Source organism: Patagioenas fasciata, chromosome 10 (assembly GCF_037038585.1).
Source record: "Patagioenas fasciata isolate bPatFas1 chromosome 10, bPatFas1.hap1, whole genome shotgun sequence".
NCBI lineage: Eukaryota > Metazoa > Chordata > Aves > Columbiformes > Columbidae > Patagioenas > Patagioenas fasciata.
The window spans coordinates 20,132,064-20,145,186 of NC_092529.1; the positions used below are offsets into that span (position 1 = coordinate 20,132,064).

A 13,123-nucleotide genomic window follows, 5' to 3' on the forward strand; every position below is an offset into this window, starting at 1 on the left:
TCATGCTTTTCTGTAAGAAAACAGGAACTTGGCTGCATTAAAAACAATATCTTAAAATGAGCTTATTTCCAAAATTAACGTATGTGCAATGCCTGATAGGTGGAAACGTTACCCAGCTATACTTTGAATAACTGAAATCTGCAAAACCAATATGAAGAGCTTTGAAAGTCTCCCAAATTTGTTAAACAATGTTACTGCCAATTTCATTTTCACAATGAGCCAAGTCACTCTAAAGCTTCTGCATTCAAACATTTAAAAAGCAAACACACAAAAATAATCAAAAGGACACCATGCCGCACACCCACTGAGCCAGAACTTCCCAGATAAAGCCGACTGCACACCAGAGCCAGGGACCAGACTCACGGTGGTGATTTTAAAGACGAGATTACAAATATTGTATGTTACTTTAACTGAAAAGATCAGCAGATGAGTACTTGCTGTGCAAATCCAGCATGACAAGCAGCTTCTGACAGTCCTCTGTACTCAGGGTAATTCTTGTCATTTATTATGCAATTATTTTTCTCACTTGTATTTAGTTTTCTAAAAACCAGAGACTCTGCTGAACAATGTAAGGAACCGTAAGGGCCCAGAAATCACAGCATGTCAGGGAGGAAGGGAATAAGATAATAACACAGTCCTGCAGACTAATTTAATCTGAGACAACCAGTGAGCGGTACAAAAACACAGGAGAAAAGAAATAAAGGCAAGTCTCCTACACGAAAAAGTTCAAGTTGAACATTTCCATGCCAGTTGTTGGTTTCAGGTTTAATTTTTTCTTGCTCTCTCTCTTAAAACAGCTTAGAAGGAGAAGGTTTAGCTGGGAAGGAGAAGACTTAACTCTTTAAAGAAGTAAAAAATTATTCTGAATTTAATGCTTAAGCACTGCGGATACAGAGCTTGGCAGAGCAGCTGTTGCCATCCTGGACTGGGATGAGACTTCTCCAGGTTTCGCAAAACCCAACCGGAGGCAGAGGTACATGAGGATACAAGGCTGGAGGGACATAGAAACTAAGAAAATACAGAATGCGCACCAGCGGTAGAAGGAAAAAAGAAACTGCGACAAGGAGTTTCGAAAAGGGGGAGAGGATCCTTGCAGTCAACCGGACCCTGGCAGAGGTAGCATGAAGTGAGGCAAAAGCAGCCAGGGGAGCGTGGGCTGTTCACAGCTGCTCCAGCAGAGCCCAAGCAAAACCGCACGTTCTCAGACTTCACCACCCCTTTCTTCTCAGCAAACATCCTCAAAACCCACCAGCAAAGCAACCAGCTCCTTCTCCCTGAAGGTGCTTTGTTCGCATTCACCATCAACCTTAATTCTTAACTTTTAACCACTGCAATTTTCTTTTTGTTAGTTTGAATTAGTTTTTCTGTGCAATGTATTAATTCTATGTCAGCTCGCTGGTCTTTACTCAGCCATGAGCAGCACTGCTTTCTGCAGAGCAGACGGGTGAAGGACCGGAGATTTCCACCATTTCCATCGTTTATTCTTTCAAATGATACAGACCCCTGCAGCTATGCACAGAGCTGCCCTATATAAAGGTGTGAACTTACGACCTTTGCTCTCATCTTCATTTCCCACTTCCCTCCTCCTCCCCTTTGCTGCACAGCCATGGTGTCCTGGCCCCTTTCACACGGCTACTCTGACTGTGAATGCAAGAACAGATCAGAAAACAAAAGAATATATCCAGATCATCCCCAAGGAAAAAGAAATGCTCCTCCACATTTCATTCTCAGTTTAACACATCGTGCTGCTCTCCCTTTGATGGCCTTCTTGTTCCAAATCGGGCTGCTGCTTTCTTCAAAGTTTAACTTTAAAGGACGCGGTCCCACGGTATCACATCTCACCCTCACCCCGCTCCCCCGCCTTTCTTCTCTACAACCCCTGGATGTTTGGTGGAGCAAGCAAACAGCCTGTCAGGTGCTGTTATGGTTAAAGTTAAAAACAAAAGAAAAAACCTGTCATGCCGTTAATGGTGTTTTCTTGTTATTATGCCTTCTGGTGTGATAGATCCACAGGGTGACTAACACTGTCTGGATTGCTTCCTTTTTAGTGCTGATTTATTTGAGCAAGTTATTCCCTGCCTTTTTGCCTAGGACAACTGGAGAGATGTGCAACACATTTATTATCTATCCTTTTCTGTTATTAAAGCAATTCTGTTCCCGCTGTATTTTGGTACGGTCCCCCCAGCAGCCCCTGAACCTTTGGTGGTCACCACCGACTTGCCTGAACATCCTCTGCCCGTCTCGATGGAGACCAAGATCACACTCCGCTCCGTGCTGAGCTTAAGTTATGGCATTTTAATAATACAAAGGCAGAAGAAAAAAGCAAGGGCTTTTTACCAAACTCCCTTTTAAATAAACAAAGGTCTCTCTCTTCCCCTCACCCTATCCCATGTTTGCAAACAAGCAAGAGATGCCATTGATTCACTTTGTACCTAAGCTTTTGATCTGGCTGCACTTTGATTTTCAGTGCTCACTTTTGACAAGGAAGGGAATAAGAGCCCCATTTTTGTGACATTAATAGAGGCTTTTCTGCTGTGGTAATTTATTTGTGCTCTGCTAATAATTTTCTGCTGATCCATGCAGATTCTTGGTGGCAGACACGGAGAACAGGACAGAGTGACAAAACACAGTTTCCATCACCATGAAAGATTTCCTGGGGGCCTGGGGGAGCGTGGGCTGCTGCTCCCCCAACAACCATTTGCCTGCACGGTAAAAGAGGACAGTGCAGAACACCCGCGCCCAGGATGGAGAGAGCAAACGCTGTGCAGCCTCCAGCACAGGGAGCTGCCCTCAGAACTGACAGCAGGGAAGGAGACTCATTTTAATGCCTTTCAGGGAGCTGGTAAGAACAAGGAAAAGGCACCTCTGAGAGGCTTACATACAACATGGTACTAAAAAGGGCAAGTCAAAGACAGCAGAGGTGGGGAAAAGCAAATTTTCTGTGCAATATCTCCATCCTGCTTGGTGCTCCTCTGAGATCTTGCTGAAGTGTGTGGCAGACAAAAGCTTTAGGAGCCATTTTAATGCAAATAAGACATAACCTGGTGTTTCATATCCCCCTATTCCCACAAGGACACAACCATTCTCTCTGAGGCCCCAGGACTCTTCTCAGCCCTTGCACAGGAGCAGCTCCGTCCTGCACCGCACTCCTCAGCATCACGAGGAAGGACAAGGAGCAGAGTAGGGGCTCAGGGCACCCAGCTGAGCTCATCAGCAGCAAAACAGAGGCAGAAAAGTCTGATTTGCAGCACCATGACTGGGCCACATGTGGCGCAAGTGCAGCCAGGCACTAGTGACTTTATTACTTTACCTAATGATCCAGCTTTCACTAAGGATGTGCATCATCCCCCCAGCATTGCTGGAGACCTTTCCCATCAGCTTCTGTGATGAGAAGAGCATTTGAAGAGGAGTTAAAAAAGACCCCCAGCAGTCAGAGCGGAAAGACACCAGCAAGTCAGTGTCAGAAGATTCATATCACGCCTGCCCGTACTCCAGCCCCTGTGCAGAGCGAGGGCTGCACGCTCCCAGCTGTCAGTCCCTGGGCAGACGCACTCGCCGTGTGCTTCACGGCACGGAAAGCGGGATGAGAACAGCAAGCACCTCGCTGGCGGGAGGTGTGAGAAATCCTTGGCAGAGCACAAGACCGAAAGCAGTTTTAAAATCAGCATCAGGCATCTGACAGCTCTGAAAAGATCTGCCTCGGTGTTCGTGTGCCTTTACAATGCTCTGTGAGGGCGGATGCAGGAGTTGGGGACCATCGATGAGATGGGAACGTACCGTTCGGCAGGAAGACGTGGGGCAAACAAAAAGCATTATCATTGATCCAAACTTTGTTAGGCTGTTTGGTATATTGCTGGTTTTCCTTCCAGCTAAGAAAATTATATGGTTGCTCGTGGAAAATTAAGCTTAATGTGGCATTAAGATTCTAGAAAATTATGCCTGGAGATGAAGAAACAAAGTGAACTCTGAGAAGCGACTAAGCCTGTGTTGATTTTTATGCATGTGTTTCTCCATCATTGTAACTAAGCTGGTAACACTGTGAAGGGCACAATTATTTATGTTCCATCAAATTAGTAAGTAATTCAAATCCCTGACGAAATCTCAAGTAAAAATTGCTTTCACTTCCACAGAAAGCCCTTCTGACACTTAAATTGTTCACTTAGTCCTGGAAGGGCACTGTAAGAATACAAGAACTTCACAGAAAACAACCAAAAAAGCTATGCAAAAAAATAATAAATAAAGAAAAAACAGCTCACCACTCACAGGTACCATCCCTAGATCTAACTGAGGGTCACTGGATCTGTCACCATCACGGGGACAGGCCAGCATGGGTGCCCTGTACAGTGTGGTGCAGAGTGGGGTCTCCACCCAGGACCAGAACTTGCAGAACCACCACGTGGCAAATGAAGAAACGAGACGAGTGTTTGTGTGGGTGTGTAATTTCCTCTTTGAAAACTGAACGATTGTGAGGACGAAGCAACAGTCCAGCACAACTTGGGAAGGATGCTCTGCCACTTGGAGGGAGAAGGATACAGAAAACCAAGGAAATCTTAAATAGGCGTGCTGAGATGAAGCACATGGGAGGAGCAAAGCTGAAAGGTTGGTGATCTCTCCAGTCTGCGGATGATATACGAACACGGTCTAATTTGAAAGCAAGGTGGTTATCTCAACATCCATGTACATTCTCGATGTCTACATGATAGGCAAGTGTCTCTGTATTTTGACGACCACCTAAAAATAACGTGGGCATGGAAATGGTATAAAATGCAAAGGAACTTAAGGTTTCAATTTTGCCTTTCTCCAGTTTCTTTTGTTGGATCCCTGCTTGATCCAACCACTCTATCCAAAAACCACAAGAGTTTTCCACTGTATTTCAGCCAAAGAGTCTGTGTTGCCTTAGGGTCCCAGTCGAATGGAAGGCAGGAAGAATCTTTTCAGATAATTTAAAAAAAATGTGCTCGCGCAAGATGTAAGCAAATTACATCAAGGCAAGAAACAAGGGCGTCTGGAATAAAAGCTCACATCTTTACTATTATGCTATATAATAACATTAAAAGAGAGATACGGTATGAGAATTCTTCACTGAAGCGTTCCATCAATATTTAACTTAAAGAGAACAATTTCTTTGAGCAACTATTTTGTAGGAGGAAATTCCCTTACTCTAGCCACCAAAAGAGCCTTAGAAAAGACCTTTAATCAGAGCCTTTGAAACAGGAAGCAAGACTTTCCTCTTTTTCTTCCTTAATGTTTTGAAAAGGAAACAAGCTATTGAAAAATATCAAGCGATTTCCTTTACTTGAAACACTAGCTGCCTTCTGTGCATTGTGAGCAAAACAAAAATAAACGCCTTTTATCCACCCAGATTTTTGCTGCGGGTAGGCAGCACCAAGATGGACTTAATCATTATGTGGTCGGGGAACCACAACCTCAGGACCGTGTCACATCCTACCCAAGCAATTATTTTTGGGAATGGAATAATACTCTTAGGAGACACCGCTATGATTATCCACTAGTGGCTATTTCGGCTGCAGCAGCGAGGAGCAAGGGAGGGAGCAGCAAAAACCCGATGAGATGGCTGAAACACTGTGACACTTGCAGGGGGTAAAGAGTCTTGAAATAGAAGTCAGGTAGAAAAGAAAACTGAAAGGAGATCCTGGTCCAGTTAAATGGCAGCTTGACTTCGCTGTCAAATTACTCAGCCACTGAAAAACCCTTGCAGACCAACTCATCCTCACTTTATTTTTGCTAGCCTGTTTTGTCACCCAGTGGGAGCTAGATAATAACATCTATTTGTGGAAAACAACAGAGTTTTTCAGCTCAGGGTTTTGTTTTTATTTCACAGCAGAACACTGCAATTTATAAGCAGGAAAACCTATAGAAGATTCTCTAAATGAAGGACTTTACGATATGTTATCATTTAACCCTTATTTTTCACTTTCACTGGATTTATTGGTGTTCCTCGTTGCAATGTTAAATGACTCTGAAAGTAGAGCAATTAATCCAAAATCCTATTTGTTTTAATCTAACACTGTCAACTAGTTTTAGGTTTGCAGTCAAGAGAAAAAAATGTTTGTTAAGCTCTACAGCACCAGCTAATGTCTAAAGACAATCCTCGGAAAAGGTGCAAAGATGTTTTATCACAGCACGATAGATGGGACGGAGATTTATTATAGTACCTAGCACCATTCCAGCAGATGCCTTTTGAATCACAATGAGATTATTAAAACTTTACAAATCATTTTATTAAAACCTGACAAGAGTACTTTGGGAACTGGAGCATCTTGATGTCATTGCTAATGATGCATTACCCGTGATAAGGTTTCAGGAAAATTCCTAAGTAAAAACTGGTTATAAAAGTATAAAATATATTAATATTTATTTCAGTACCTGCTATAAGTTCAAGGATAATAGGTTTATATGCATGAGAACAAAGGAATGATCATATTTATGTCAGCATTAGAAAGATGTTCATCTGTTGCTAAGTTTAATTAATTTTCACAGATAGTTAATTTTCTGTTTCATTATCAGTTCCCTAAATTTGAAAGACAAATAATTTATAAACAAATAGAAACTTTGGAAAGGAGTATTTCTAGTGCAAACAGAAGATAAATAGCAGGAGCGAAGCATCAATGCTGCTTTCGAAGTACTAATATGAATGATATATTGTAGTAGGTTTTGATTGATAACTTACACATTCTAGAGCACTGACTGAATAGAAACAAATTATTTACTGTTAACCCCAACCCATTTTCAGGTAACAAATGGCTCTGATCTTTACTAATCAAATAATGGCTGTGATGCCCTTAAACATTAATGAATGAGCAATGTGCAGGCTCAGCGCGTCCTTCCTGGGGTGACCTGATCCCTTAAGGACAATACTCCTGCCCTTCTCCCCTTCCTGGCAAGAAGAAAGTTTAAGTAGCTACTTACCATGATGTACAACGCCCTTCAACCCATGGATAATGGGATCCAGTGCTGGATTGTCCCTCTGACTGACCTACATGCAAAGGATACAGGATTGGTTACATCTATTCTGGCATCAAGCAGAACAGTCTCAGTTTAATCTTCTAAAGAGAGAAAAAAAAGGATGTTATTTAACAAGCTGCTTAGTTCTCACATTTACAATGGCTCTTCCCCAAATGCCAAAGACACATGGCATAATAAAATGAAGTAAGGAAGGTTAAATCAAAATAAAGTGTCCTCGGAATTCATTAAAACATTAGCCATATTATCACGCCGGCAAAACCTAAAAGCAGAGAGCTGATTTTTCTCCATCCATTTCTGCTTTCACATGGGGAAAGTGCTGTGATAAACAAAAGTTATCTCAGTCCAATCCATCCCTTCCTGATATGGGAATAAATCTGAAATCAGTAAAGCTGGACCCCTTTCAGCCATAATGGAGTTGGGCCTGGGCATCTCTTTGCTATTCATATTTTTACATTCCTTTAATTTGGTGTTGTTTGGACAAGTGAGAGGGAAAAACTCTTTGTGAGAGGATCTAGAAGGAATCTCTGATTTTTGACAATGCGATTGCCTGCAATCAGAGACCATAACCCGTTACTCCCACAGCATTTCTTCCGTCAGCCACCAACCAACCACCTGTGTCCGCAACGGTGAGACCCAGCACCAGAGACAAGGGAAAGGCAGCGGGCAGGATTAACCCTGCTGAGCTCCACAACTTCCAAACTAAACCCACCACTTCAGTCACTTACTTGTAACACAGCCGAGGAATTTACAACCAATAGCGCAATTTTTTTTTTTTTAACCTTTTTGCCTCTTCAGAGGTATTGAAGGAATAAACTCTCAGTTTCTCTGAACACATTCCATTATTTAAGATATTTGAGAATTGACTTTTGGGAAAGAAATACTGCCATGCACCTCATTCATGTGGTACATCTTTATTTTATTTGGCCACCAGTCAGTATCAGAAGCCTAAGTGGTGTTGATCTCTTTTGGATGGACAGCTCTCAACGGGCAAACACATCGAATGCAAAAGATCTCCTGTACTTCGCGGCTTGCCCATAATCTCAGTGTCATGAGGAAAAACAGAGTTTAATCACTTTAGGGCCATGTATTAACATAAGAGGAAAGGAGTGGAGACAAAAGATGAAATCCCTGAGAGAGGACCTTGTGCCCAACAGGGAACACACTGCCATGTGAAGTGTAGAACCAGCTTGGAGTGCGCTCTTAGGAAGAGGAGATCATTGACTGCAGTGCATCCAAAAAACGTATTAGTGTAAAAAAATAATAATCACAAATTCTAATGGGCTGAGAGGAAAACTGGAATCCACTGACCAAGGTTTCACAAGCACAAGCACGTCTCTTCTCATCCTTCCTCCCCATGACTAATTAGCAACCTCAGAAACCTCATTATCTTCTCAGCCAATTGCACTGAAAAAAGCAAAAAACAAACCACCTTCTTTTTTTTTCTGTTTATTTGGCCTTTGAACTACTCTGCTGTGTTCAGGACACATTTTCGTGCTGTTGTCTAGAGACATGATGGTTTGTTTTAGTTTGGCGTTTTAAATGGAAATTGAAGATCCTTTTCTTTTCACAGTACTCCAGGACTTTTAACGATTGGGTAGGGCAAGATATGCAAGAAAATTATGAAAGTAGCAACCGTAGCTTTGAAATATATACAGCTTAGATGTTACTGGCAATAATATTATTAGCCCTGAAGGTTGCAAGCTCTTTGAAGCATGAACTTCTATATGCCCAAAGGGGTGCTCTGTACACTTTGGATTCTGTATAAATAATAATCACAGTAGGCTGAACCCAATGACCCACTTTGTAGGTTCTGTCTGGCTTCTGGCAAATCAACAGTACACACTAAAAATGCAGAGCTGTTGCAAGACACATTCCTGCATCTTTTCCATTTATTCGGGTTTCTCCAAGCTATGGCTACTACTGAAAAAAAAAAAATATAATCATTAAAAACCTACCAGCAATTTAGTACAAAACTGTAAGGAAAACTTGCACTGGATGGGAACAGTGTTTTCTTTATTGCTGCTTAACCATAAATTGTAAATAGTTTTATTTTGTTTGCTTTGTTTTTATTTCTGGTGACAGCTGCAATCAGTTTGAAGAAATCAAATAGATGGAAAGAATCCTAAAGGTTAAAACACTTCCTTTTGGGATTTTCTGTCAAAGTAGATCAAGTCTTAACGTCAGCCTTGGCAGCTCCCCTTTAATCCGCTGAGGTGGTGGTATGTCTATGTAGATCCAGCTACGCAACCTTTTTGATAGCATATTCTGCAAACATGCTGTGTTCTTCAACAGCATGAAATCAACAGTCACGTTGTTTCTTTAGGGGCTGGCAAGCAAATGCTCACGGCATCTGGCGTCATGTTTGCTCTCGAGGTACGGGGAGTGGGATCTCATGTTTCTTTAAAAGTCAGAGACAAACAAGTACCACTTGTGGAGATGTCAGCTCAGACCTGAATGGGATGTAGTCTTATTTTCCTTCCAGATGCTTTTTCCCTTTCTTTACACTCAGACACTTCTCCCACACCTCATTACAACTGTTTCAGGATCTTGGCAAGACCATAAGAAAAGTGCTCAAAAGTTTCCTCATTTTGTGGAATGGTTCAGGCTTCAGAGCAAAACTTTTCTCACATCTTTTTTTCTTCAAGTTCTTTTTAAAAAAACCCCAAACTTGAATTTCCTCTCTATTTTTTTTGCACTTCTCTGTATCCTTTTTCTGCCTGTGTTCATAGAGAAAAGGAAGTTTCTGAAACCCAAAATGTCAAGTTCTATCCCCGTTGCTGTATATCTCTGGTTTAACCGGCCGGGAGCTACCATGCAGGTTGAGATCAGAGATTCACCCATACAAGAGCCCTGCCTCTGACAACAGCTGATACGTGAAAGAAAAGAGGGGCGAAAAAAGCAGAAGGAATAAAAGGACAAAAATCTCTAGAATAGGAAGTGTCCTTCTGACCTCCTTTATGATTCCATGTCATGAAGATTGAACTCACATCCTTCTACAAACCGTTTTTATCTTTCTCTGTTATATAATCTGTATTGCAGCAGCGTATTTTTTGCTGTTTTATAAATATATGCCGGAGGAAAATAGCAATGAATTCTTCAGATGGACTTTACACACCACATCTCTTATGATGCCTTGGCTGCAGAGTTAAAGCCCATACTGGGTCTTAGCATTTAGATTTCACCCAACACACGCCTGCCAAAGCCGTGCAAAGCTTCTCTTTTCTTGTGAGGGAAGAGCAATGAGTTTCCCCCTCCTCGTTCAAAAGGCTAACGCAGAAGAAACATCACACACACACAAAATATTCTCCAGCACAGGAATTTCATGCACAAACACAACCCTGCTATGCTGCTGGTCACGAGCGTGCTGCACAGCAAGTATTAATGGGACAGATGGAAAACCATCCTGAAATTGCCCTAAAATACCCACAGCACCACTACTACAAATGTTGTTTCCTGAACAAGATGGTTTTGCTAAAGACTGACTAACACTTTATAGGTCTGCAGTAAACAGGATAAGTAATGCTTGCGTGCATCATTTATAACTGAAAAATGCCTGTAATCCTCTTCAGCAGAAATAAATAGGTAACTATCATGCTAAGTGCAAGGCGAAAATAAACACGGATATATCATTAAGCAGTTTCTTATGCTAACACAGGTCTTACATAGGGTAAATATGGGATGAACATGACATGAGGAAGCAAAATCTCTTTGTTTATCATACCCTTTGGGTGACTTTAATACCTGGTGCACATGCCATTCCGAGCAGAACAAACAGCTTGACATTACTGCAATGAATAAACAAGCGTTTGCAATGTAGGAAAAGGTAATGTACAAGTGACCCCATCCCGCAATCATAAAGCAGAGACATTCTTTGAGGGAAGTCATGGTGGAAATCGTTACCCTAGACAGGCTGCATTTACTTACAGCTTCGGCATCTAATGTGGGGACTGAGAAATGATTCATTCCTCAGTGAACAGCAAGGTTGATCAGCCATGAACTCTATTGACAACAGCGTTAACACCTTTCAACAGCACAACTTGTTGTCCCCTTGCTTGAAAGTGCTGCTCCTACAGCCTTGCCCTTCGCGTTGACCGGCCAGGCAGCTGGGCACCTTCTCACAAGAATGTTATTAATACTCTAAAGAGGAAAGTTCCAGCAAAGGAGCAGAGCAGAGCAGAGCAGAGAGAGCACGCAGCGCCACAGCCAGGCTGATCAAGCTCATATGGGCACCAAGCCACAGCATGTAAAAATAGACTTTACTGGGCAAGGCACCACTCCATAGAAAGCCCTTGTGTTAAAGCAGTTTTAAGCTTAGCTTGTGCGAGTTAAAAAAAACCAAACAACCACCAGTTCTCATTCCCTACCATTCATTGTACATTAAGCAACTGGAGCTCTCTGCTCATCTGATTATTTTATAGGACAAACCAGAACCTCCTGAAATCTCTGATTAATAAAAATAATAATAATAATAAAATCAGCAGAGCCGTAAAGTGTTAAAATTTATACCACATGCTATATAGTTTCAACCATATGCTAAAATCACGTAAGTAAACTACAACCTGTCTTTCTGCTGGAAACAGTTCTATAAAGCAGGAAAAAATGGTCTCAGGCAAAAATGTTGAGTTTACAGTGGCCTCGTTAGGAAAAATAACAAAACCAGAAAAACAGGGTAACATCCAAATAAGCATTGAGGCAGTTAGAAAGGCCACAAACAACAGCAGATCTTACCTCCGAGACCCCTGCCCAAAAGGCCAGAGTCCCCCATTGCCCATTGCTCTGGGCAGCCCCTCTGAAACCAGGTTATCCTCCCACCAGCCAGTGTGAAACGGCTGAGGAAAGCACCACAGAGCTCCCCAATGATCCCTTGTACCAGTCGCCTTAGGAAAAGTAGGTGAACATTAATAGCTTGAATAGCTCAGGAGTAATGAATACACTTGCCTTTTAAATGCACGTTTAAATAGATCTTTTGTATTTAAGAAAAGGGTGTAGGGGGGAAAAAAAGGCGGGGGGGGAGAAAAACCACCTATTCAGAGCGATACGAAATACAAATTTCTCTCTTCTTTCCACCTTAAAAAAATTCTGGCAGTTAGACTTATTAAACTGTCATAAATTTGCAGCAACTGCTTTCAAGCTCATTAAATGGGCTCACAGACAGTATTGCAAAGCATCTCAAAACGAAGGAGAAAGCCATAGTCGGCTATATTGGAAGGTGAAATGACATGCATTTTGTGCAAGTCAGAGGAAAATGAATGGCAACAATTTTGTGATACAGTACCTGAGCCTTTCCCCTCCAAATAGTGATATAATTTACTTTTCTCTCCCACTGCAACATTTGGCCCTTGACTTGGAAACTAAATCTTCAATCTATCAAGCCTTACCCATCTGCTAAGTAAAATGGCCAAGACAATCTGCATGCCTTGAATTCGATATGGGCAGCTGCTCCCAGAGTGCTGTGGCATTAACATCCAGAGGCCATCCTCCTGGGCTGTAAGGGACGGTGTCTGCCAGGGATGAACGACTACGTACTTAACCGTGGCAGCTGAAGCCAGTGACAATGGCTGACACGGAGAGATGCCAATGTGTCAAATTCTGCTTTCAATTACAATGGTGAAAGTCGGGGGGTAATATTCCCCCAACCGCACGCCCTTCAGCTCCCATTCAGCTCGCGGTTAAGATCTACAGCTCGCCAGTCAAATACTCAAGTCTCCAAATGCTCTGTACAAACAACTAAGAAGAAAAGAAAACTAATATAAATTAACTAAATTGCAGAGATTAAATTGTGCTGTAGGGTTTCAGGACAATCAACATGGTTAAACAATTTATTCTCTTATCAGCTCCGTAGTGCTGGACAGACGCCAGCCCTCGATCTCTATGGGAAAGGACCTGATTTTCACTGTTTTAGAACAGAAACGAGAAGAATCCCATTAATGCAAACATGATGTGTTTTAACATCACAGCAACAGCATTTCAAAGAATTCAAGATAATCACAGTCGAAAGAAACATATTTTTCTCAGCAAAGTACTCGGCATATCGCTTGTGAAACTCTCCTAATTCATGTATTTGGGGCCAAATAATTCCAGAGCTAGCTTACAGCTTGCATAGGTGCTGCTCCTAATGCTCCTGGGTGACGGTGCT

General features: G+C 42.1%; 1 protein-coding gene across 1 annotated transcript in view; it reads right to left on the reverse strand.

Moving 5' to 3' along the window:
* Window positions 1-13,123, reverse strand: part of PTPRG (protein tyrosine phosphatase receptor type G) — a 405,613-nt gene that overhangs the window by 104,250 nt on the left and 288,240 nt on the right. The window contains exon 6 of the mRNA XM_065845638.2: window positions 6,931-6,997. Coding sequence (XP_065701710.1) covers window positions 6,931-6,997 — 67 coding nt within the window. The remainder of the gene's footprint in view (window positions 1-6,930; window positions 6,998-13,123) is intronic.